Source organism: Lipophrys pholis, assembly GCF_963383615.2.
Source record: "Lipophrys pholis genome assembly, chromosome: 1".
In the NCBI taxonomy this organism is placed as follows: domain Eukaryota; kingdom Metazoa; phylum Chordata; class Actinopteri; order Blenniiformes; family Blenniidae; genus Lipophrys; species Lipophrys pholis.
In genome coordinates this window covers 36,220,646-36,248,330 of record NC_137635.1, presented here as the reverse complement: position 1 = coordinate 36,248,330, position 27,685 = coordinate 36,220,646, and the positions used below count along the sequence as shown (strand labels likewise).

At 39.4% G+C, this 27,685-nt stretch overlaps 1 protein-coding gene across 7 annotated transcripts; it reads left to right on the top strand.

Moving 5' to 3' along the window:
* The first annotated feature begins 339 nt into the window (after positions 1-339).
* On the top strand, positions 340-27,685 carry LOC308112513 (solute carrier family 12 member 7-like). 7 transcript variants are annotated; one of them, XM_080468080.1, is made up of 28 exons: positions 346-622; positions 996-1,148; positions 7,430-7,518; positions 8,197-8,322; positions 12,441-12,587; positions 13,416-13,470; positions 13,983-14,113; positions 14,206-14,330; positions 14,453-14,557; positions 15,116-15,327; positions 15,443-15,610; positions 16,184-16,282; positions 16,419-16,476; positions 16,678-16,852; positions 17,837-17,955; positions 18,045-18,143; positions 18,234-18,353; positions 18,493-18,597; positions 19,625-19,793; positions 20,619-20,814; positions 21,431-21,600; positions 22,087-22,218; positions 22,319-22,426; positions 22,899-23,000; positions 24,225-24,397; positions 24,834-24,848; positions 25,580-25,713; positions 25,886-27,685. In XM_080468080.1, the coding sequence occupies exons 2-28, from the start codon at positions 1,010-1,012 to the stop codon at positions 25,975-25,977; spliced, it is 3,363 nt and encodes a 1,120-aa protein (XP_080324206.1). In that variant the 5' UTR covers positions 346-622; positions 996-1,009; the 3' UTR covers positions 25,978-27,685. The 7 variants fall into 7 exon arrangements, 4 of the variants coding, with proteins under 4 accessions (XP_080324208.1, XP_080324206.1, XP_080324207.1 ...); XM_080468081.1 differs by lacking the exon at positions 346-622 and adding an exon at positions 696-912; XM_080468082.1 differs by lacking the exon at positions 22,899-23,000 and having other exon boundaries at positions 340-622.

Below are 27,685 nucleotides of genomic sequence, written 5' to 3'. Positions count from 1 at the left end.
CTTGCTGACGGTAAATAAAGAAAAAAACCTGTTCCAGCTGGGTGAGAAAACCAAAACAAAAAAACTTGTTAAAGTGCCAGTAGAATGATGTTTCCCACAAACTGAAAACAACTCATGTTTACTTCTGTCCATTGTTTTCCAGCGCTCGGTGCATTTTTCCCCTTGTGACTTCCCATTGTCATCTCCGACTGCTGGCACTCAAGCAAGCACAGAGGAACGTTCCAAGGTTTCACAACCGGTTTCCTCTGTCGGTACAATGAGCACGCGAGTGACAGTTTGAGTGTTGCTGCTGCCGAGACCGAACATCACCCATTACCCATGATGCACTGTGGGAAAGGTAACACCCTCTTTTCTTTACCTGGAAGAAACAAGGAACACGGCGGCTTGCCTGGGGAGGAAGCAAAGCTGAGAGAGACCAGAGGAGGACGTCTTCTTGTCAAAACTCGGTCCCAGTCTTTCTCCTATGTGGACTCTTATGGACAACTTCAGGACTCTTTTATGGATACTTAGTTTGTTTTCCTCCACCTTTTCAGAGAAGGTGTAAGTGAGAGAAGTGGGACTGTCAGAGGAAAAGGAGGAGCTCCAGGATTCTCCATGTAAGGACTGCAGCTCCCTTCATATGGTAAATAGAGGGTCACATGGGACAATAGACTTGAAGCAGTAAGGGGTGGAGGGGGGGAAAGGGAGGGAAAGGAGACAAAAGTAAGGAGACACACTGGGGAAGACTTTGGCCTGCTGCATGTGCAGGAGGCGGCACTTTTACCCTGAGCTTAGAGGACTGAACTGAGAAGGAGAAAGGAAACCAAATATATGGACCCAAAGCAATTTTAATGGCTCCAGCAGAACCTTGAAAGGAATCTAACCCTTTCTAACTTTCCTCCTTTGGATTCCTTCCTGCTCTTCTTTGTGGAGGTGAAAGTCCAGAGACAAGTGCAAGCGTCATCAACAGACTCCTCTTCTTTCAGTTTATTCTTCTTTTTTTTTTTCCCCCTCAGTTGAAAAAACAAAGATGCCCACCAACTTCACTGTGGTGCCGGTGGGGGATGTCGGCGATGGTGAAGCGGAGGCCGGAGGAAGCAAACCTGTGAGTCTTGACCAGATCTTCAGAGAGGAAAAGGATGCAGACACTTCACAAGGACCTGACTCGGGTAACTGCATACTCAAATAAACTTAATCAAGTTTGACACACCTCCACATGTTGGGTTTATTTTTTTTGTGTGTGTGTGTGTGTGTGGAGGGGGGGGGGGGGGGGGGGGGAATAGGTGTGCATCATTGATTTAACACGTAGAAACACAAGCATGCTGACACTGAACAAGTTAAGGCGAGGGCGTGCTTCAGATACACGAAGGCACACTGGCAGTTTTCAGGAGTTCAGCCGGCTGGAACTTGGCAGGCAGACGCGTGTGGCAGAAGGGAGAGCCCCGGAGCTGTTTTTACTTTGATTGTTGGTTGGGACTCTTGGATTTCTCATGACCTGCAGGACTGCAGTGTATTTAACAATGATCCCATCTCGAAGCGAAGCTCGGCGAAGAGAGAGGTTGTGAAGAGTTCAAATGTGCATTCTATACAAAGGTTCGAATACGCAAAAGTTAAAGGCCCGACATATTAGATAATCTTCAACAGAGCACAGGAAAAATGAGTTTTAACCAACGAAACTTCACCATCAATCAACTACAACTTCAATTTCAACTTGTTTTTTATGACAGTTTACCAACAATTCTATTACCGGAAGTAATCATTTTTTATGAAGTAGATGTTTGTAAGCCAGGAAATTAATTTAGAATTAATTGTATTCAGAACAGTTATTTGGTGTTCATATGTGGACCAATGTCAATCTGTGTGGGGTTTGCATCTCCTGCCTTGGCCTGCTTGGTTTCCTACAGGGGGGCTGTCTTCCTCCCACCATCCATAGTGATGTTTGTCAGGATCGGTGGCGACTTCCAATAAGTTAAAGATGTGAACGAGTGTGTCTTTATGCCTCTCTGGGCAGGACTGAGATCAGCTGGGATCGACTCTAGTTTGAATAAAGATGACCAAGAGGAAGAAAGATATACTCTGAAATACTGTGTATTCATCACAATTCTCCCCATAATGGTCAATTTAGAAACTATTGGGGGGAAAAAGTATTTTCAGAATTTCAGTTCAATAGCAACCTCACCATGGCCAAGACCGAAATGTATTTTAGTGCAGGCAGCAAGGTGAAGAATTATGTTTTGGCATTAAACATAACCTTTTATTGTATTGGTGATGCTGGAAAAATAATGTGCAGTATAAAAGTTTTAAGCCTACTAGTTCCACAAGGTGACCTTAGGATGAGGAAGTTAAATCCAGGTTTTTCATTAACAGGCAGTTAATGAGCCGGCTGTGTGTCCCTGCTACATCAGTGTAAGTTATTAACCCCTGAGGTTGCTGACGCTTCTGCCGAAATACACGTGGGTTCTTTCACGTTCACACTCATTGCACACTCTGTGGTGATCTGTATGGACATGTACAGTTCAGGATTACATTTCATCAGCCACATGCAACCTTTGAATTTAGCAATCTTGGAGTCGTTGGTGCCGTTTTATCCGCGCTGTTACCTATAAACCATATAAAAGAGTTTGTCCATGCAGAGTTTATTAAAATAGTTTGTAACTGGTCTGGTGGATGTGTTCGCAATGTGAACCTCAGTGTTGACTGATGGACTTTATGAAGGTTTCATATTGTTCCAGACTTTATTGTCTTAATGAGTCGATGTCTGTCTGGCTTTTTGTAACATAATTATAAATGAATGAGCAAATTCTTGAAAACAAAGATAATTGGTCCAGAGTTTCAATAACATTAAACATTTTGATTTGAGTTTAAAAGTGAAGCAAATACAATAAACAATGTTGTGTTTTTTTGTTGTTTTTTTTCAAGCACAAAATGGTCTCCATTGCTTGATCCCACTATAATATTGAAGATTGTAATGTGTTGTTTTTAAATACATAATCATGGTTAAATATAAAGTACTGCACATAATAGTTATCATAATGCAACCTCAAGCATAAATTGATAAACCTCTGAATTTCAACCATTACATGTGTTTTCCAAAGATGATGATAGACCTTTAACTGCAGTAGCGAGTGCTTTCACTGCATGCTCTTGTGATCCAGGCAGAACTCAGGAGGACACAGACGGTCTGTACAAAGTGCTGATTCCACCAGATACAATCTGCAGAAATTATATTTTTCCGACGCGGTGTCCTGTGACCGACTTTCTGCTTGTGACACGGTTTCAAATCGACAGTAAAACATAATACCTATACATCACTGTTTCCAAAAGGATTCTCAGAATTCCAAAGCATGTAAATGTGGACATAATGGAGTGTAAAAGGCTTTCAGAAGTAAATGGACTTTTTTTGTGTGTTTGAATATCACAATTGATAGAGACACTATTTCACATGAAAAGAGACATTGCACATTGTTCACATGTTAGTTTGGCATTGTGTAAATGCTGAAAATAACCATCAGTGTGAATCCTTAAAGCCAGATATCACCTTCATGTGAATGTGAAGTTTCGTTTGCCTATAAAAACGAAAAGGGTTTGACTTTGTCTCAGCTGGATGTGCTGTGTATGCATTCCATTCTTTTTAATTATTCATGTAATCTTGCAGTTACAAACTACTTTTGTCAATGTCCTCATTGTCATGTTTATGAAGGATGCCAAAGAGGGTACAATGCACGCATAAATTACGTAATTGATTTGTGTCTTATCTTTAGAAATGGGTTTTTAAGTGCATTATAAAACCAATATTTATTTCTAATGACTGATTGTTTGAGGTAGAAGAATAATAATAAATGTAATGGGATCAGATCAAAATCTATAAAAAAGGCTGTGATGTAACAGTGGGTATAATGGGTTTGACATTTTTAGGCCGCAAAAACTAAATGAGTCATTTTTTTAAATAAAAATTCACAAATGGACATTCAAAGTCAACTCTATCATTCAGGGTTGAGAATAATGGTTGAATCCATTGATGTGAGTCAAACGCATGAGTTTCTTACTCAATGAGTGAGAGTTGGCTGCTTTGCAATATACTATGACTACTTTGACATGGCATTCACGCCTCCTGTCATATTCAGGGCCTGAAATGAAGCAAATGCTTAACCTTTAGTGTGATGTCCCTGGTTGGGTTGTGGATAGATTGATCCACACTTAAACGACATTGAGAGGATGTTAATCATCCGCTGTGGCATTGTTTGTACCGTGTTGGCCTTGTGTGGTTGGCTAACCGCCAGGAGAAGTTGCCGTCCTGCTTGAGAAGAACATTTATTTTTAGTTTAGGCCCCTGCACTTTTCTCTATCCTGCAATGTAAACTTGTTTGCTTGAATATTCTCCAAACTACTGCAACATAGTAAGTAAAAATCATCCGAATGAGCCACAAATAGGTCCACCATTTTCACATTGGTTCTATTTGCAGGTGGCACAAGTATCTTTTTTTGTTCATTTGGGGATTTACAGGAACTACTGAAGACAATAACTGCAGAAATGCGTGAATTAAAGACATGGTTTGGCAAGAATTATTTGTTACTGAATCTAAACTAAACGTATTGTATTTGGGAAATGGAAATCTCACACTAAACACGTACAAAACCAGCACTTCAATAATATGGCAAAACACTTTGTGGAGCGCGATTCACTGCCAATAAGGCGTCACTCTTGTAAACATAGAAATGGAGACATCTGCTGGTTAACTTCGGTATTGCATAAAAACGTTTACTGCCTTTGCCTCTACTTGTTTTATTACATGTTTATTATTTCAGCTCAGCGTTAGGGAATAAGTGTTCAGTAGGTGAACATAATGTAGTGTTCCACAGCAAAACTCCTGTGCTGTATGTGCATTTTCTTTTTGTACCTTTTCTTTTTATAGGAGAGCTCAACGTTTACATTGACAACGCAGTTTAAATAGAAAGGAGGAAAAACTGGGAATGTCGGAATGAAGCACATCGACATGGGAATGAACCCTTTACTAAATTATAAATATCAATCTATTGGACCTTTTTTGAACCACTATAGCTTTTGCGTTGTGATAAAAGGGGCCGCATCTCATTTATTTTGATCTTGAAAGTGGATATCAACACTTGACTGCAGTACTGAGCATACGTGTCAGTGTGCCCATGCTTCTTCTCTGTCATAATACCTCAGTATGTGTGTGGATGTGTGAGTGACCTTCAGTCTCTGAGTATGAGGCACGGCCATGCTTAACCATCAATTAAAGGCAGGTTTGCTTGTATATAATTACTGTCTTATTATTGTTTTCATCCTACATGTTGAATACTGATTGTTTTGTATCACTGAGGTGAACATCAGAAAGTTTTCCAACTTCGAGTGTCGAAGTGACAAGAATATATACAACATGGCACGAGGTTTTCATCTTTCATTCATATGCTTTTTGTGTATAGAAATTCTATTTGTTTAAATTCATTTGTTTCTGTCCCTGTAACTGCGTTGGCATAGAGACACTCTGCCGAGATTATATAGGTCAATATCCATTATATTCCCATTAAAAAGAGTCCAGGCAATTAATTCTCACCTGAGTTAAAATCCTGACCCCTGCAAATATATTGGAAAATTAAGGTAGTTATTCTAATTATAAAGCCCAAGAGTTTTACTCCGAGTTTCCCTGATGTCTTTACCTGCTGTGTGCGTTAACTACTTTAGTGACTTTAACAAATTGGTTTGACAAACTACACTTTTTTGCAATGTTTACGCTGTCATGTGCACCGATTTCCATCTCATCTTTGTGATCCTTGCACTCCTGTTCGTCAGCGTGTTCTTTAAAGAAGAGCCAACAAGCGAGTTCCCCAGTGAGATAATACACCACATCCAGTGTGCTGAGAGATCAGGGGCAGGACGACCAGGGGCAAAAACCAACCAAAATGAAACGCAGTGTGTCAAAGACATGTTTTAATGTTACTTTAATGCTTTTGTCTTTTTAACAGGGCAACAGAGTAACGGAAGCAGATTTTAGCACAAGGCTCAACTGTAGCCAGTTTGTCTGTCGGATGTGAAAATACTGACCTCCTTTGCTCTTGAAAGTTCTTATAACGGTTTAAAAAAATAAACTTAGCGAATTACTAATGCTATACTGCAGGTTATAGCAAATGCAGAAAAAAACAAAATGTTAGTAATGTTAGTTTTGACGCTCGTCTGGTGGTTTTCACTGCATTTGGAAGCCTTCAGCACAAAGTAGTTAAGCACCATGGTTGCTTAAAAGGCCCATGTTTACATTATAGGAGCAAAACAATAAACTAGACCTTTATTGTTGAAGTATATGTACATGTCTGCAAAAATGTATTTGCAGTCGTGGAATTTGAAGAAATGTCTTTCCCATAAGTTAATCTTTTACTGTTACCCATCATGTTTCAGCATTTACATTTGAAATAACTTTCATGTTTTCTATTTATCTGACATCAATTAAAATATTCCAGGCTTCTTTATTTGTTTGTTTGTTTGTTTTCATGTCTATAATTTTAGCAAAAAACTAAAATATGGTATCTGAGAATATTTCAATATTTCACAAAATCGGATCATTTTTGTCTTATTTATTTTAAACCAGTGACATATTGAGCACATTATCATAATTTCAAACAGTTAATGTTCATGCTTGAAACCTTTTAGTTTATATGTTATGCGTAGAAATACCCCAAAACTATTTTTACACAATATTCTGATTATTTGAGATGCATCTTTAACATGCCAACTTTGAGAAGTAGTTTAGGTGAATTTTTTTCTAGTTTCAAGATAATAATTGAAAGTTATTGTAACAGTTGCAAAACTACAGCTTCATTTTGGTGTTTGAAATCTGTTGTATGTCGTGCATGCTGCACCCATTTGTCATTATTTCCACTTCAGGTTGGGGATATGATAAGGAAAGAAAAGAAGCAGAGACGTCACTGCAGCCATCCACATCATGGCATGATTCACTTAAAAGCTCTGCAACTTCTGCACGCAAATTAAGTGTAACAGTTATATTTAGTCATACAATGAGCGACTTAATGAGTTTCTTGTTCATTGCTTAAAGAACATTTCGATGAACAGTCAGTGTTGTTGGTCTTTTATGGAAAAGACATCTGAACGATAAATCCCTTTGTTCATTTATGCATTTATTGCATAAGAGATGTATTTTAGGCCTTGGAAAAAGTATTTAAGGTCAGGCTAAACGGACACACAAATAATGTGCCAGCGTTGACATGGATGAAAGCATGTCTTGAATATCGGGTCCAGCCCGCGGTACAATTCTGTCACAATAACGCCGGACTAACTACTGCAGCTCTTAACAATAATATAATAACACTATACTGAGCGGTTAACAATAATACATGAAAGCACATTTTGTTTTCATTTTGTTTTACAAGCTGTTGTGTCCCTGTGTGTTTTGATATTTTCTATCTTGTATCCCAATAGGAGACGACAGTCGGAGGGAGTCGAGTCCGTTCATCACCTCGGACAACAGCATAGAGAACTATGACGGCAAGAACATGGCTCTGTTTGAGGTAAGACAAAATACATTTCACCAGTGTGTTTTTTGTTTGTTTTAAATTTCCAAGCTCATTATAATTATTATAGAGAACATCAATTCTCTGCAGCATACGTGGAATGTAATATGAATCCCTGCAGGATGTGAATTGATGCCACAGACATGAAAGACAAGGTGTCACAGATGTTTTGTCACATTCATTCACTGATCTCATTTATTAAAGATTTAAAAAAAATAAACATTATGCTTTTTTCATGTGGGACAACACAGTACTGGGTTTTTACCACATTCTACAGGAATGAAGCTTCTTATCTGGGGGATAGTTTCCTAAATATGTTTCTATAGATTTTGTTTGTGATTAATATAAGTAGTGAGGATTAAAAGTGTGACTTTTCAAGAGCTGTTGCCTTTCATAACTTATCAGCCAACATTGTAAAATACATCTAAACATGAGGGTAATATACATACAAGCTCAATCTTAAAAAAAGAATAAATAAAAACTAATCCCTGTCCATTTCAAGTGAGCACTATACAGCAGTTGGATCTCGAAGTGCCTGTAGAAAAATAAGCTCTGAGGTCATAAACATTTAAAAGTGAAACATCAATTGTGACGTATGTAGAAATCCACAAGTCAGGAGGCTAATGCAGTAGCAATGTGGTCGCAGCTCCAAATCCGTGGTTTGTTTCTCTGCAGGAAGAAATGGACAGTACCCCCATGGTGTCGTCTTTCCTCAACAAGCTGTCGAACTACACCAACCTGTTCCCGGGTGTATGCGAGGATGAAGAGGGAGAGGATGACGGCAGGAGGGTCGCACCAATGGTACACGTCTCTTTATTTCTGTCCACATTTCCGTAGGCATCATCTGCTTTGATTCTGAAGAGGCGTAGTTTTCCAGAAAATCAACTTTGTAACAATAAAATGTTTGCACAATGCATCAAGACTGAATCTTTCAAGGTGGACTATTTTATAGATATCCACCTTTAAATCATTAACCCGAGTTATGTCAACTTTGTGTAGCTTTTAAATAAATGAGTCTTTTTGCACAATTATTTCCAATGCTCATGATCTGACATCTTTCTGAATATTTATAAAATGCACACTCCTCTGATTATGGAAAAAGCCGCAATGCAACAAAATAAATGGGGCTTTTCAGTCCAGCAAACTTTCTGTACACATTTGAAATAACGCAGACTTTGATCGCTGGACTCGTGTCACGAGGGAAATAAAGAACAGACTGCAGTGTCAGAAAGGAAATGTACTGTTTTTTTAAAGGTCTTTCATCTTATGACATTTTCAATGAACTCATTTCAGTTTTGACCAAAAGCACAAAAGCCACGTTGTGTATTTCAGCCTACTGCAAAAGGTTCGGAGGACGTGGGAGTGGGTGATGTCTTTGGTTCACATTTGAAGACGGTCACTGTATCGCAGAGTCAATATTGAAAGGAAAGCGACAATCTGCATGAAGAAGGTTTTATATTTCATTCATCCGCAGTTTGTTCTCATGTAGAATATCGAGCTTTATGAAACATTCAATAGATACTGAATGTTCAGATGTTTCAGTGGAGTGTGGATGTATATTGGCTACCTTTTTTTTTTAGGTTTGTAAATTTCACCTGGAAGCCTTGGTTTTCCGTCTTCCAGAAGGAATAGGATATGCTTAAAAAGTCGATTATTCTTCTCCCCAAAGTATTTCTTTATGTCACACCAGGCTTGAAAACAGAACGATTCAACCATACAATCTAATGAAGGCCAAACAATCTGACCTTTCATTATACAGAAATGGCGAAGCAGTTAAAATGTAAGAATTTATTACCGAAACAAAATAGGAAAAGAAATATTGAATTGCTAAATATAAAGTTTGAATTCATGAATATTTGCCGCGAGCGCGTGAAAACAGCTCATCTCTCGGCCTCTTTGACCGGAGTCTTTAATTATTCTTTTTCTCAAACCGCTTTGCAGACATCCATGCGGATTTGACTGAAGCCCGAGCGGTCTGCACATTGGGGCCCTTTTATCATGAAACAAACAACACAACACTTCTTAACAGAAATGTTTTTATTGATCACAGAGCAGAAATTCTTTTGATTTTCCAAATGAAGAGATCCCTGGTAACAAAATAAAAAAAACGATGGCGTCAATATCAGAACAACGTTAGTCTTGATGATTTGTTTTTGCCTGAGCAATTATCCTTTTCAGGAGGAACTAGATGAAAAATGATGTCAGATGCCAAAGGTTCATGCAAGAATATATTGACAATGTATGAACTGCTACATAGAACTGGTGTTAACGATAGAAAGAACAACCGTGATGTCTACTATATTAGTGTATCGCTATACAGCTGCACTAATAATTACTCAACAGTTCAGGGTTCTTATCTAATGATGAAGCCTAGATTTATTTATTTTTTTATTGGTGTTGACATTAGTCACTGCTTTTATGGCTTCAGATATCTTATCCTATGTGGCGATGCCTTAAAGCCAAACGTGACTACATACAGGAAGAACAGAAAGGAAAGTGAAAGTGCTCCAGATGGTAAAGGTACAAATGAAGGAAACAAGGTTCTCTGCATTCCTTTATGCTTTGTAAATAGTTTGCCTATTGTGTGAAAAAAAAGAAAAGAAATTCCACTTTTCCACTGCTGGTTTGAAAAAGAGGCGATTAACCTGGAGAGGAGATCCACACCTCCAACGATGTAGGAGGTGGTGTTTGAGTGCCAGCCGAAGCTACGGAGTGTAGGTGGTTCTTGGCTCTCTGACCTTTAGTCAGTTTCCCTGGATCAGATCATGTTTGAGACCGACACGAGGAGGAACTCGTGCGCAGACCAGAGGGTTGTAAAAGTTTGTCCTTCATCGGCAAGGCAAAAGGCAGGACACACCCGGGACAGTTCCTCCAGCACGTCCAGGGCTCACTTCACACAATTAACCACAAACACTCAGTCACACCTAAAATCAAGTTACAGTAACTAAGAAAGTTCATTTTTTTAATGTTTTCAATTGTTTTGTTTTTTTACCTTCATACCCCGAATCTCATGATTTCAATCTGATTTTTTGCTTTTTTTTAAGTGAAGTGACTCTTCTGGGGTTTGCATAAATGTGAAGTCACATCCAAACCCAAGCACATAATTTAGTGATATCTCGGTACTTTAATCAACTTAGGGTTGTTGTTTTTTTTCTTCTCTTTTCCACGATATAATGTCACGTACTAGTAGTGAACAGCAGACACAGATTCTTTTTTTATTCTTTAATGGTCGGCCTTGTCATCCAGCTGGCTTTCTGAAATGGTAAGCTTCCTTTTCAAGGATGGTCTTTTCCTATTAAAAAAAAAAAGAAGTTTTTCCAAGACCCCTGTGTCTTGTAGCAGCAAAAAGTGCAAACTGTGGTGATGATACTGAGTCGTAGGCGCTATAAACAGCTGCATTTAACATTAATGAAAACAGACGAAACCCAAAAGAAAGACTATAGCCTATAAACACTCTGGAATCAGAATGGAAAAAAAAAAAAAACACCAAGAAAAACTCATTGATTTATGGTCGTCCACATTCCTAGTGGCAAAATGTATACTTGCTGCCGTCAGCAGCCATTTAAATAGGTCAATAAAGTCATTGAGAATACGCTCCAATAACAGCAATACTTGCCTCTTGTGCAGCGCCGCTGACACGAACCATTGGGAGCCTTTGGGTGAGAGACAGGAGGACCTTGGACTGTAGCTCTTTGTCGAAGCATTGATGATGCTTTCCCCTAATCCCGCCCACTTAATGATAGCTCATAGCCATGAACATCTGAAGCTGGAGTCTCAAATGAAAAGGACAGACAATGCAGAGACAGTGAGGGGGGAGAGAACGGAGACGATAAAGAGGGATACTGTAACGGAGGAGACGAGATGTGGGAGATGTGGAAATCCACGGCAGGCCCTCTGCAGCATTTAGACAGACAGCTGAGTGCAATGGAGAAAGCACAGGACAAGGCGCTCATAGGTCGGAAAATGGTACGTACTCTCTTGATTTTGTGGAAGAAGTGGAGGGTATGCAGTCTGTCCATGTAAGGTTTTGAGTTGTATTCAAGGCTGAGGACAATAGAAGAAGCCTGAATCATCAGTTTACTCCAGACACCGTATTGGTCCGTGTATAAGTCCGGGAAATGGGTCAGATAGAATCAGGTCATCTATTATTCTGAGACGAGAGATTTCTGCTCTTTTTCATGTTGCCGTTTAATTGTCAATAAAAAGTCTTCTAAATTAAGTGGGTGGTCTTATAATTGGACCACTATGTTAATACAAAAATATTTATTATTCTGCATTTATAAAACTTCTAAAACGTCCTGTAGATACAAAAAAACAACTAAGCACAATTAGTCCATCAAATCTTTTATCAGTGTTTGTGAGTTTTCAAGTATTTATCCATCAACGTGTATGTCGATATTACACAAAATGTTTTCACAAGCAACGAATTTCTTCCCTTTTTCGTTTGCAATAAACTGAAATAAAGAAAAGTCTATATTTCCGTTTTGTTCCCTCTGTTTCTCGACCCGCTGGATTTATGTCCGCGGCATGTCTACAACTGCCCGCATGTTTTCTGCTGTTAAGTGACAGCGATCCCTCCTGTTCGGGTCTCGTGCAACATAAGGCCCGTTGACCGATGGTCCCTGTAAAATGCAATGCAAATGTGCAGCTTCCCATTAATTTGAGCACTGGAACAGCATCAATTACAGGAATGCACTGTACTCCTTTCAATTTTAAGGAATTTTAAGAACTTTTAATTTTAAGGAAAAACTGCTGTCAATAGTTACCTTTGATAAACCTGTACAATACAGGGAAAACAACTTCTTTAATGCCCATCACCACTCTTTACACAGTATAATTTGCCCCCCAATTTTTTTTTTCTTTTCTTTCCATGCATCTTATTAACCTTCACCATCCTGCATGTGTTTCTCCATTTTCAGGTCCCCCAGATGGGCACGTTCATCGGGGTTTACTTGCCCTGTATGCAGAACATCCTGGGTGTGATTCTCTTTCTGCGTCTCACCTGGATTGTTGGTACAGCAGGAATCTTGGGATCTTTCGCCATCGTCTTCATGTGCTGCATCTGTGTGAGTGACCGAAATCCTCAGACGGCGGAACGTCTCAACTTCCCGCACGCGAGTAGAAAGAACTGCGGCGGCAAATAAAATGCGCCTAATTTCCCAACATAATCTCAAAACATGGCTTTTTTTTTTTTTGGCTACTGTGTATGATGACGAAAAAAAGTTCAAGAAATTCCCTCCGAGCCATCGTTTTAGACTAACGGAACAATGTCGCGTCTGCGGCCGGGTGTGAAGTTTACAGTGTGGTAAATAAACTGGAGTTCCATCAATACTGTCTTTTTTTTTTTTTTTTTTTTAATTTATGGCGGCATGAGCGTTAATCTCTGTGTCCTCGCTTCGAGGAGCGAGTCCTCAAAATAGGCAGAAAATTTGTGTCTCATTTTCAACCACAGTTCCTACGTCAGTAGGTCCAGATGGCAAAACAGAGGAAGGACTGTTTAAAGAGCGTGAACTTAAATGCTCAGCGCTCATGTGACATGATAAGCGAAAATGGCACACAGCATCCTAACACAATGTATAATCGCCCTGCCGGGAACTTCACACCAGTGACATGAAGAAACGTGTGTGATGCTCACTGGTGGCTGTTACGTCCTCTTGATTAGTATTTTGGGGAATTCAAGTGGCCGATTGCATCGGTGCAAACTGATCGTCAAACATATTGAGTAAATTTAAAGTAAAACAGAATTAAAGGCAGTGACTTCACTTTCATGAAGTTCTATTTGCAAATCGATTACATGTCAAATATCAACATTTTAAAAGTACCTTTTTACAGTTTTAGTTTGGAAGAAGCAGGTTTTACTCCTCCACTGACAGTATTTTCTTTTTGTCATGCAGACTTTGCTCACGGCCATTTCAATGAGTGCCATAGCAACCAATGGCGTTGTCCCAGGTATGTTAATATTTACTGTGTTTAATCTTAATTTACCTCTGCTATATATTACGTCTTAAAATTTTAGTCCGATACACCAGAGTCTTACCAGTTTTAATTCAAGGACACATAATTTAAAAATAAATAAATGCTAGTAGCCTTTTGTGATCATAACAGTTTGTTTTAACTACACAAAGAAGCAAACAAAGACTCTGCAAAAACACAAACTCCATTAGTTCAATAACATTTTGCAAAAAAAGAATCAGAAATTATGTGTTTTTTTTAGTACGGCATGACGTGAAAATACTTAAATCTGGTGTGTGCCTTAACACAAGAGAAAACACATTTATAATAGATAAATAGGCGAGTTATTAAAAGATTCTCAGTCATTGATACACAGTTGTTTTACAATTTAGAACATTGAACGAGTTGTTTGAATATAGTTTTTTATGATAATAAGTTTTATGCACCTAACAATACAGTATGTGTTCACCGACGTTCAGTAGTTTGACCAGGAATTGCTCTCCCTGCAGCCGGTGGCTCGTACTACATGATCTCCAGATCTTTGGGTCCAGAGTTCGGAGGAGCGGTGGGTCTCTGTTTCTACCTGGGAACCACCTTCGCCGGGTCCCTGTACATACTGGGAACCATAGAGATCCTGCTGGTATGTCACACAGGATTTCAGACTCATCGGGAGTGTCCTGTGGCGCAACGTCATTGTCTCATGTCACTGTTTCGCTGTCTGCCTGCGTCCAGATCTACATTGTCCCAACAGCCACAGTGTTCAAAGGCAGCAATAGTGACGCAATGTCCAACAACATGCGCGTCTACGGGACGTGCTGCCTCCTCCTGATGGCACTAGTTGTATTTGTGGGGGTGAAGTGAGTGTTCTCTCACACACACACACACACACACGCACACACACACGCACACGCACACACACACACGCACACGCACACGCACCAGCATAGAGGCTGACCGTTATTTCCCTTTCTCTCTGCAGGTATGTGAACAAACTGGCTCTCGTGTTTTTGTCTTGTGTGATTCTTTCCATCATGGCCACTTATGCCGGAGTCATCAAGACGCTTATCGAGCCGCCAGAGTTCAGGTGAGTGACACCGATTCATTGCGCTACAGATGAGACGTTAATCAGCTGTCTGTCCAGACAGCCACAGATTGCAGGTGGATGTTTATTTATTAGCTTTTTGGTGAACTGAGCCTTATTAACCTTGGTTATATTTCAACTTTTTATTATTATTTTTGTACACATGTAAATAGTAAAAAAAAAAAAATTGTAGGATCAAAAATAGATGAATATAGATGTGATAGTGGTGATAAAGGAATATTTTTCATAAAACACACTTCGCCTGTTTCTACTTATTGACATCCTATCGCCAAGTTTATAGTCATGGACAGTTGAACTCGTTTCAGAAAATAAAGCGAAATGAATTTTAAATGTCCCAATGCAGTCTCAAAAAAAGCTTTGACGTGTGAAAAGTTCATGATTATTCCAGTCCGCTTGGTGAAAACATTTTTTGGCTTTGATTCACAGCAGCACGTATTTATTCAGTGCATAAAAATGTTCCGATGATTTATTAGGCATTGCTTAAAAACTGCAACCACCTAAAGCCATAGTCTTTGTCCCTCTGCCCCATCTCATCCGCAGTGTTTGTCTGTTGGGGAATCGCTCTTTGAAGAATGAAAACTTTGAAATATGCGCAAAAATCGTGTATATCAAAAACACAACAGTTGCCACTCAGCTCAGTAGCCACTTCTGTAACAGCCAGTATCCCAACGCAACATGTGACGAGTACTACATGTTAAACAACTTCACGGAAATACAAGCCATACCTGGGCTGCTGAGTGGAGTTATCAAAGGTGAGGAAGGTTCACTTGTACGGTAAATTGTCTCTTGAACTCCAAACATGCTCTCTTAAGAGATGATGATGATGATGATGATGATGATGATGATGTTTTTCTGCTTTTTCTTCAGACAACTTGTGGGGCGACTACGGTCCAGCTGGTATGGTGATCGAGAAGAAAAGCCAGCCTTCAGTTTCACCCGAGGAACTGCCTGAAGAATTCAATGACATTTATGTCCTCAATGACATTGCGACCTACTTTACGCTGCTGGTGGGAATATACTTCCCCTCTGTCACAGGTAGATTATTTAAGTAAAGCAAGAATATATATATATATATATATATATATATATATATATATATATATATATATATATATATATATATATATATATATATGTGTGTGTGTGTGTGTGTGTGTGTGTGTGTGTGTGTGTGTGTGTATATATATATATATATATGTGTGTGTGTGTGTGTGTATATATATATATATATATATATATACACATTTTCAGTGTTTTCTTTTATAAAATGACTCTTTAACACAAAAGTAGGATCAGTTAACAAAGTAACGTGATTAAGCTGTTTCGTTATAAGACGTATGTATGTATTAGTTTTTACTAATTAGTTTTACTCCATGACAAACGTATTTGTGTTTAAGGTTCATTAGAGACTCTAAATTGCCCGTATTAGTGAACGAGTGTGTGACTGTGTGTCCTGTGTGCAGCAAACCGCAACCTGGATAAAGTAGTGCAAAGATGGATATATATATATACTTATTTTGATTCTAGATACCGTGCGATCATACTAAATCACTCAATACTTTTGAAACAACTTGAGTAAAATTCATCTTTGTGTGTGTTTCATATCAGGGATCATGGCTGGATCCAACAGATCTGGTGATCTCAGAGATGCACAAAAGTCCATCCCAACAGGAACGATATTGGCAATCCTCACCACCTCTTTCATCTGTATCCTCCAGCACAAACATTAGAAGTCAATTCTTTATTCAGAGGGACTTGGAGAGACACTGATTGTATTTCTCAAATCAATTTTTAGTTTTGTGTCTTACGTTGTTGATATTTTCCGTCTAAACTTCACGGCCAGACATCTCCTGTGTCGTCTTGTTTGGAGCCTGTATTGAAGGAGTGGTGCTGAGAGACAAGTAAGCAAATACAGTTTGTTCATTTCTGATGAATTGTATGACGACTCTTTGAAAGTATCTATCTTAAATGATTATGATTTTCTTTTTTTTTTTTCTTTTCTTTTTTTTATGGGAGGGGGAAGGTATACAAAATAAAACGGCAGAATGTGCTTTCATTACAAATCCTGGCCTAATTAGTGTGCATGTCTGGGGATTTTCCAGGTTTGGTTTCTCAGTAAAGAAGAATCCAGTCATCGGTGTTCTGGCCTGGCCATCTCCTTGGGTGATTGTGATCGGCTCGTTTTTCTCCTGCTGTGGGGCAGGGCTCCAGAGCCTCACCGGGGCCCCCCGCCTGCTGCAGGCCATCGCCCGTGATGGCATCATCCCCTTCTTACAGGTTAGGCTTTCAAAGACTCCCTTTTTTTTTTAAAGATACGAATGAGTCATCGTGGCGTGGCTTCTCTGATTCCTCTTTCATAAAATGTAACAGAGTTTATCAAATAAAATCTACTCTTTGCTGGTCATTTATTATAATTGAATATGATTTAGTTTACAATCAATGGACCTTTATACAATGCTATTCATGCTGGTTCATGTAATTCAAAGTGATTCACAGATGAATGGGGAGATAATGAAAAGTTAAAAAAAAAAAAGGGTGGGGGTGGGGGTGGGGGTGGGGGGGAGACATTAATTATACGAGATTGACTGGATTAATCTCAATTTCATGGCTGGTGAATATTTTCTGTAAATATACTGAAAAAGTCCCGGAGCCAGTTTGGCGACTGACAGATGGTGTCGGTGTTCCGCTTTGCTGCATCAGTGGCAAGATGGAAGCAAATGTGTGTTTTTTTTTTTTAATTAAGTGTAATGAAGCTTGAAATATATTTAACAATATAAGTAAATTGATAAAATACTGAAAATAATCAAGTTAAAAAACGTGAATGTCAAATAAACACACAGTGAATAAGTATTTACCAAATCATAAGAATATCAATTGATATAGCGAAATGAACTATTGTGACAAAATAAATGTAACACACATTACTGCTCCACTCAAAAAAATTTGATTAATATTGACAACATGTTTTATGGGTTTGGTTCTTTTCCAATGTATCTAAATGTGTTATTCTTGTATCAAATGTTGTTTTTCCTTATGACATTAATCATTCACATTTGGTATCGCTTATTAAATTACTTAACTATAAAATCACACGCACAATAGTTTCACACTCAATCACAACAGGACAAAAGCCAGAGAGACGTTCGGCTGTAAAGTAAAACATAATAGAACATATTATTGCTTTTGATTGCAAAAATCCAGATTTATTTATGTTGGAATAAGGCCTTTTTTTTTTTTTCCCTTTATGATTGTCTCTCTCAGGTGTTTGGTCATGGGAAGGCGAACGGTGAACCCACCTGGGCTCTGTTGCTGACGGTGGGCATCTGTGAGATAGGAATCCTCATTGCTTCTCTGGACGATGTGGCCCCCATCCTCTCCATGTGTGTGGAAATGCCTCTCAGCGTGTTGTCTTTCATGCTAAAACGAGTATTTTTCTTCTTATTATTGTTATTATTTCTTATCCGCTTAGGTTTTTCCTCATGTGCTACCTGTTTGTCAACCTGGCCTGTGCTGTTCAGACTTTGCTGCGTGCTCCGAACTGGAGACCTCGCTTTAAGTTTTATCACTGGTGAGAATGTGTTTTAAATAACTCTGCAAACATTTCTTCATATATTTATTTTGGGTTGTTCAACAGTCTGTGTTTTTGTGTGTGCTTTAGGACGCTGTCCTTCTTGGGGATGAGTCTTTGTCTGTCCCTCATGTTCATCTGCTCCTGGTACTATGCCCTGGTTGCCATCGTGATTGCTGGCTGTATCTACAAATACATTGAATATAGAGGGTGAGTCTTGGGGTTTACTGCTGAAGCAATGCATTACTGATCGTATTATAGCAACAAACAAAAAAAGCCACAGGAAGTATAAACTCATCCTTGATATTACGTGGCTATAAGGAAAGCAATGCCTGCCTTTCATTTTCAGGGCAGTGAAGGAATGGGGAGATGGGATCAGAGGTCTGTCTTTAAATGCAGCGCGTTACGCTCTCATCCATCTGGAGGAAACTCCACTGCACACCAAAAACTGGAGGTGAGTGCAGCGGCTCTCCTCGGGCGACCTCAGGACTTTTCATAGCCCGTTCACACGTATTTGGAACATTTTGAAACTAAAACGATGAGTGGAAGTGCAGGAGACCTGATTTGCCTCACAGAAAGAAGTACCCAGCTCGAGCCTCAGCTGGGGGAGTATTTTTGGGGAGGCGCATGTTTTCCATGTGTCTGTGTTAGCTTTTTCATTGTACTCTCGTTTTAAGTTATTCTGAATAGTTAAAAGGTGTAACTGTATGTTAGAGTCGGTCTCTCTGTTTTTCCCCAATGTTAGCAGGGACAGATCCTTGTCTGAGAAAAATTATTATGAAATGCAAAAAAAAAAAAAAAAAAAGGTAGATTTTTGTTTATTTGTTTTACATAACTGTTAGTGAAGTTGTGGGTTTGCACAAACCTGCACCATGAAAACAATGTAAAATTTAATTTTTCGGTTAATTATACTCGAACTATTTTTGTTCTGATTTATTGTGCTTTATTTATTCATTTATTCAACCAGGTAAGCCACTAAAAACAAATGATTTTTACAATGGCAGCATGGCAAAAGGGGCCTTTTCAGAGAGAGGAAAGAATACAGTTATAAAATTGGGAAATATAGTGTCTCAACATTGGAAGATTTTATAATATGTGATTTTCTTTTTCTTTGACCACCGAACACACAAAATAAAAAAAGTGAGACATAGCGTTGAGAAGATACTCACTTTTTTTTTACTTAACATTGGGCTTTAATGTAGTTGTTTATTTTTCTTTTGCTACAGTCAAAGCTTTTAGATGCTTACAGTACTCATAACCACATCCATTATGGAAATGTAAGGTTTTTGCAGTGTTATTAGAACCACTAGTCATTAGATATGACTTATCATTTGGTAAAATAAAGGGGGGGGGGGGGGGCCCTGACATTTTGGTTTGCAGTATAAATAAATCATTCATTGTAAATGTTAATCAAAATAAATAATGTGCATTTCATCCGCGCTTTGCTTAATTTTTCTCTGCCTGTCTCTGCGGGTCCTCAGGCCTCAGCTGTTGGTGTTGTGTAAACTGGACTCGGAGCTGGAGGTGAAACACCCTCGTCTCTTGTCCTTCACCTCACAGCTCAAAGCGGGAAAGGGACTGACCATCGTCTGTTCGGTCCTGGAAGGAACCTTCATGACCCGCGGGGAGGACGCCAAGACCGCAGAGCAGGTTTCTCACTTTCTTCTGTCGCTTCCCCCCGGTGGATGCTCTGCCAACGAAAAAAGGCCATCAGCATTAAAAATATGCATGATGATTTTATCTTGGTGACCTTTTCTTTGTATTTACTCGCACTCAGTTCTGCGGCTTAGTTTTGCCTCATGTCTGACAGTAATTTATAGTTGCCATTTAAATCATCGACACACGTTACTGAAGCATGCGGGCCACATTTAATACGGTCAAGCAGTCAATCAGTCTTTATTTATGTTGCAATTGTCTGACAGGAAATGTGGCTCAAAGTGCTTTACAAGACACTAAAAGCTAAACAACAAAACAAAATACACAGAATTATACTCAACTTCCAGAGACTTGCCTTCTAATTCTGTTGTGACTCTGCACAATCACAGTTTTCTCTACTTTCCAATGATCTTTCCAGCCAATGACACATGAATAATCTTTGCAATTTGCCGAAGTTAATTTAAATCCACTTCAAAAATTTGTCATGGTACATCTGTCGTTGTAGTAATCTAAATTCTCTCTACATTCTGATGCAACTATACTACTTATGATGCTTCAGCTCATACAGACGTACAGTTACACCTAAATCAAATTAAGTTGGGACACCTGTAATAATAGTATATATAATAATAATGCTCCAATTTAGAAATGTATTCACGTTCACCTTGGTTTCTAACCTCTCATGTCAGGTTTTCTATTTAGTCACTTCAAGTGCTTCAATTCAAATAAACAGACAAACAACAAAAGGCCAGTTCAGATTTTCTGCACAGTTCAGCATCTTTTCTCACAACTTGCCCTTTCTCTGTTTTCTGCCTGCAGAATCTGAAAGCGGCCCTGGCTACAGAGCGGACCAAAGGTTTTTCCCATGTTGTGGTGTCGTCCAACTTACGGGACGGCTTCTCCATATTAATCCAGTCAGCAGGACTGGGAGGAATGAAACACAACACTGTCCTGATGGCCTGGCCAGCAGGCTGGAAACAAGCCCGGGACTCCACCGCAAGGAGGAACTTCATAGGTAAATTACACCGGCAAGAAGAGTGGGGCAAGATGAAGTCAAGCAAGTTTAAAAATAAAAGAATTAAAAAATATATATATATATATTTTTACTTCAAAGGATGCAACAATTAAGTAATGCTATGTAATTGTGTTATGTTCTGAACAAGAAGCTCTCTGAAGCTCATTTCATGAGAACACATGTTCCTGTTATGTGCTGCCGGCAGGGTTTCCCCCACAATCATTGTTTTTTTTGTTGCCACGCATCAAATGTGCTTGATGTTCGTTCCAGTTTTTACAACCAAGATTTTCTACTGTCATAGATCCTCAATTGAAAGATTTATTGGAACCAATGTGATGCTACTTCATGAAACATTCATGATCCAAAAGTGATCAATCCCAACTTTATAATACTCATATAAATAATGTTATTAGGTTCTCACATTTGTAATTCAAGTTTTTAGATGAATCGTCAATTAAATTGATTTACGTGTATGTTTTTCCATGCAAAATAAGTAGTATATATAAAGCCTTGAATTTCTTAAAGATCATATGAAAGATGAAAAAGGATGAAAAAGGTAAAGAATAGCTTCATCGATGACGCTCAGTCGCACTGCGTTCACTATGTGTCTCACCAGAGACGGTGAGAGAGACAACCTCAGCACATCAGGCCCTGCTGGTCGCCAAGAACATCGATCATTTCCCTGGGAATCAGGAGCGTCTGACCGACGGGACTATTGACGTGTGGTGGATCGTGCACGATGGCGGACTCCTCATGCTGTTGCCTTTTTTAATCAGCCTGCACAAGGTGTGTGTGTGTGTGTGTGTGTGTGTGCGTGCGTGCGTACGTGTGTTCTTTGTGTATGCAGTTAAAAATGTTAAGGCCTCGACTAAAATGTCTTTATTGTCAATTGAATTCAGTTAAACTCTGAATTTTGAAACTTGGTCATCACGCCCTAGTTAATTTTTTTATTTTAAATAATTTTTTTACAGTGGAAGCCTCAGCTCTGTGTTTGACTCATTCTGGCCAGAGATGAGTGCTAATAAACGAACTTTAACACATGATTAACAAGAGATTTTATGCAAGAGCTGTTTATATCTTTAAACCTCAAGCACCATTTTCACACAAAGGACTGTTGTCTGGCTCTTTTCCTATAAAACATCTAATTTTAGCCAGGAAATAAGATTTCAGTGGATATTCGGGGTGCAGATGTGTCCTTCCCTACTGAGCATAATAATGTGAAAATATGCTATAACACTTAAGTGTCAGGCTGCTTATTATATTTCTCTGTAGGTGTGGAGGAAGTGCAGAATGCGCATCTTCACGGTGGCCCAGCTGGATGACAACTCCATCCAGATGAAGAAAGACCTGCAGATGTTTATCTACAATCTACGTCTGGATGCAATAGTGGAGGTGGTGGAGATGGTGAGTCTCTTGTTTTGAACAGATTTGCTTGGACGGTGCTTCGCTCTGTGTGTCTGCAGCTGTTGACTCTTTGAGCGCAAAACTGTTGTCGCCTCCGCAGCACGACAGTGACATCTCAGCCTTCACCTATGAGAAGACGCTGGTGATGGAGCAGAGAACCGAAATGCTGAAACAGATGCAGCTGTCACGCACTGAGAGGGAGCGAGAGGTACGATCGCACACTCTTGATTGTCATGGGGAGCTTTGGCACGTTGCGATGCATTAGGAAGCATTACTTGTGCAATGCTGTGTATATTTTTTTAATAGCATTTCTGACTAATACTTGGTTTGTTAACAATGTTTAATATGATGAGCCACAAATATTTTCTATTTCAGACCATTAAGGTCCAACAACTCGACGTACGAGTACCACTACATCTAAAGTTGAGACACTTGAGACAATTATTTTGTCCCTCAAATATCATACAAGATATCCAACAAATAATAGCAGAGACTCCACAGGTTCTAACATTATCAGGGTGTGTCATTTTCCAGCTTTGGTCCACTGACAGAAAGAGGAATAAAACTCTTTTAAGTTTCGGACCCAAAGAAAAAGGTCTATCATACCTTCAGTATCTGTTCTGCCCTTGTTGACCTTTGAACTTTTCCCCCAATCTTGTGCCGTGATTGGCGCCGCTCAGATTCAGAGCATCACAGATGTGTCACGTGGCTCCATTAAGAGGAAGAAGTGTTACCGTGTTGAAGCCCCGCCCCTCAACATTCAGTCCATACCCGAGGATGAGGTAGTCGCCAATCGACCATGGTGCCATGACTCCACCTATTCATCACACCATTTGTCCTCAACCATGCTAATCCATTCACACCAACCGCGGTGCTTCACACGGCTCTGTCAGCGGAAGCTGAGCCGACTCGGCCGGTATGGTTCGGGTTCTGTTGACGGTGTCCTCCTCATTTGAATTTAACTCCACTCGCGGGTGTTGCTGTCCTCCCTTCTCACCGTCTCCCGACCATGTCGTCGACAAAGACCTCAAAAACCGGCAGCCGCCACAAGAGGGAAACAAATTCACTCACTGAGTGGCTTTTTAAATGTGGCCTACAATCCCAGTGGTACAGCAGAGGTCTGCGTGAGACTCGGCGTGGTTTCTTTTTCCATTCATTTCAATTCCAGTACTAACCATGTATTCTCTAAACTAACCACAGTGTGGTCTTTCACCCGTCCAGGTCCGACAATACGTAGTTTCATGCTGTTTGTTTGTCTCAGACGTCTCATTTTAATGTTGTGAACTCATTCAAGACTGAGCAGAGCCTTTTGCTCGCAGAGTGGAAGGTTTTTGCTACTGACATTCTTCTTTTTTTCCACTAAGATACACACAAAAAGTAAGAAAATTTGTGTTTGATAGATATTTCTTTTTAACCTTTCTACTGTGGCTTTGGCCGAGAAGATTTGGCAATGAGCATTCTTAACTCTTCTGCTCATCCCACAAATGTTTGTTCCCTACAACTGTGGCACCATTCAATAGGAAAATAAACAAGCTTTCGGATTATAGAAGATTTTCTGCCGAGAAGCATTGTTACGACAAGAAAATAATCTATCAAACACATATTTCCATACTCGTTTTGCCACAAAGCTTTTTTGTTTTTTCACAATTTTACTCTGAAAAGCTGTATAACTGAGTTACCAGGTAAGAGGTAAAACGGGTACTGTATATATGTATATGTTAATTAAGTTTATATCAATGTTTTTGTCTTTATTGGTCATGATCGTCACTCAACAGGATTGGAAGTGCAGCGTCTTTATTTGTAGAGCCTAAATTTAGCGACGCAGGTATTGCTTGTCGCGCTCCTATCATTCATTATTATAACGCTGCTTCCCTCAGTCAATCATGCTTGTGATGTTTGTTGACGTTTACTTCAATCTTTGGTGTGATGCAGCCACGCACAGCATTGAAACTAAGCGTATGTTAGTTAGAAAACTGTGAAAAATGGTCGACTCATCCTTTGCTCAGGCCCAGCTGATCCATGACAGGAACACAGCGTCTCACACTTTGATGGCTGACAAAGCAACTGGAGCGCCACCAGACCGGGTCCACATGACCTGGACCAAAGAAAAACTGTTCCACGAGAAGAACAAACAAAGAGAAAGCATGGGGAACGTCAAAGACATGTTTAATATGAGACCGTAAGTACATACAGCTTCGATTTGAGTCCGAAAACGTCGTCTAAGAATGCAAGAAGAATGGACGTTACCCAATGTGATACATGGTCCTAATATTTATCATAAAGTGGTCAAATGTCTTGTTTCCAACAAATGTTATGTCATGGTTATCTGGTGAACAGAATGTGAATTAGGGTGAAACGCACTTTCAGTTTTGAGCGTCTAATGTTCAGTAAGTGTATTTGTAAGTTATCACTTTATGCGTATTTGGTCATTTTATGAGTATTGGTAATGCAGTAGTAATCTGAGATGATTTGCAAACCAAGTAATTGTACATTAATCCAGTCCCTTATTTTTATACCGCCAGTTTGTTCTTATAAATACTCCACTGAAATCTGAAACTAAAGCTCCAATTTTGAGTATTGATGTTTTTCTGTTGTTTTTTTGCTCCCCTCCCCAGAGAGTATGAAAGTCTGTAAGTTGTCTTTAATTACTTGTTTGCATGTGCATGAACTCCTTATGCTTGTGAAATTCATTCCTCTGATGGCTTTCTGGTTTGAAACTAACCCTAGTTTGTACAACCTAACCCTTCATACTGCTTCATACTTGCATTGGATATTGCATACTAAGATAATTCGTTGAAAATGTTTAACCCTGAAGTGACGCTCAAGGATACGTCACTTCATGGCAGTTATCCAATCAAATCATTTACAAAGTGGCATAAAACTGACAAATCACAAATTTTTTCCGATATCCAGATTTAAAAAAAAAAAATCTCCTAACATGACATGTAAGGAGCTGTTACATTATTGAGTACTACTGTCCTACAAGACTGTGGGTTATTCACAATAATGTACACACTAACGTATTGAGTGTATGCAGCAGTTTCCAGTATACAATGCATTTGTCAAGCCGAGTTTATCACATTTTTAACCTTTTTATGCATCAATCATGTAAAGTGTCTCAATAATTAGCACCACTATTGTTCATATATTGTATCTGTCCTATGTTTAGAGGAACGTTACACAAGTTACCAAATATGTTCACGACCTCAATAAAAGGTTAACTGAGGCGCTGGGTGATAATCACACATTATAAAAGCTGCATGCAAATCCATTACCCCTCATTGTTTGATCCCTGGAAGTGGCTGCTTTGTCCCGTCATAGTTTTAATTGAAATAATTTTTTCATCCCTGACTTCATGTAGCAACCAGTCGAATGTACGGAGGATGCACACAGCAGTGAAGCTCAATGAGGTGCTGGTCAAGAAATCCCACAATGCACAGCTGGTTTTGCTCAACATGCCAGGCCCGCCAAAGAACAAGAAAGGAGATGAGAACTGTATCCTTCTCAAAACACAACTCCAGACACACTCACAGATTAAATATTAGACACATTCTCAAGCGTAACGCAAAGTTTGAACCTATTCTATCGTGTATCTTGTTTAATTTCCAGGTTTTGCAAAGCCAAGCACCACTTGCAGTTGTGCCTTTAACTCGATCCTTTCTCTCAGATATGGAGTTCCTGGAGGTTTTAATGGAAGGCCTTGACCGTGTCCTGTTGGTCCGAGGCGGAGGTCGGGAGGTCATCACTATCTACTCCTAGCACCAAGATGGTTCAGGGTATTTGGAAGGGGCACTTGGCGGACGTACGGTACAACCACGGAAACCAAGAGGGCAAGGCTGGGGGAACGACTTCGTCTCGCACGAACGCCTCCCCCCGCAACGTCGGGAGGAAAGAAACTAGAGTGCCACTTGACATTTGGGAGAACCACAGTTTCTATGAAGAAGAGGGGCTTGTTGCTGCCGTGCGGCCGGAGCACAATGCACTGCCTGGCGAGTACAGGGAGCTCACATCCTGTCCCGCTGTGGTTCCCCCGTCCCGACACATGTCTACATGGCCGCACTGCAAAAATGCTCTTTCATCACTGTGTTTGGACACCTGTTGGAGGAGAGTACTCACTGATGGCTCGTGGCTGCCAAGAAGATCCCCAGTTTCGCTGAAAAATGCAAATATTTTTAATACCAGTGTTGGTAATGTAAATGTCATCAGAATTGATCGAAATTCTGACTTTGGATGACAGTGGAAGATGTTTGTGCTTTTAAGATAAATACTTTTTCTTAATATTAGTCAGTTAAAATTACCATGTGCCGGTATTACCTATAATCAGTAGTTTAGATGCTCCTGTAATTTGGTTATGGCTGAAAATATAGAAGTGCCACGTGTGATCGTCACAGAAAGTGAAAATGCTGCAGATTATTAGTATCTTAGTCACAAACATTAGTTTTTATAATTCACTAAGTGCTTGTCCAGAGACTTACAGTTCAGAATTTTTTTCTATTAACCATTTGTTTTCTGGTATATCAGGGTCACCTCTGTCTCCAGAAGCCATTATTGCAATTTTTCAACTATGTGTAGAGTTATTTGTAATGAGACGTTATTTTCTGAAAAAGGAATGCACATTAAAATATTCCTTACTTTCTTTAACTCTGAAACGTTCATTTATTGGACTTTGAGTGTGAAGAAACTTGGTTCAAGTGAATGACTTTGAATTATAGAAGTATCCAAAACAGATCTTTACCGTCCTCATATTGATGACTTTTGTTTGTGTGTGTTTTCTTAGTTTTTACGAGTTATTGAACTGCCCTTGAGAGTGTAAAAGAAAGTAGATCTCTACAATTACCTTATGTGATCAGAATGGTGTCATACAGTATGTCCCACGTAGTTAAAAATATGACAAAAGTTCCTAATTGTGAAAGTTACCCCTAATAAACGTAGTAAAATTACATATCTAGTTACAGACTCTCTGCTGGATTGCTAGTAAGTCATTTTTTGGGCTTTAAACACAACTCCAAGCAAATGGGGAACCAAATACCAAAATCCATTTCCACAATGTATTGGAGAGATAAACCTATTACGAGGTGGAATAGGCTGTGAAATGTTTAAGATCCACTGTATTAGAGAGTAAACGGCTCCCAGTCAGTCAAGTGATCGAAACCTTGAAATCGCAGAGGATCGTTATCTCCTATCTAATCTCAAAGATCAGTTTTGAAGGCAAAGTGGCATCAAAGTGAAGTGACAGACATGCCATTATAACAGCAGCGGTGTTCAGTCCCGGTCGAGGAAGTCTGCTGTTTCAACACCTCTAAATCTGATCAATGTGAGATTATCTGTGGAAAGCCTCTGAGCAGCATTTGTAATATGCAGGACCTCCCGCAGCAGAATTTACTGTTTAAAAATGAGCGTTAATCCAAGGGGATTAAATCACTGATTTTATAAATGAAGTATTTTACAATAAAAAGTTGTTTTTGTG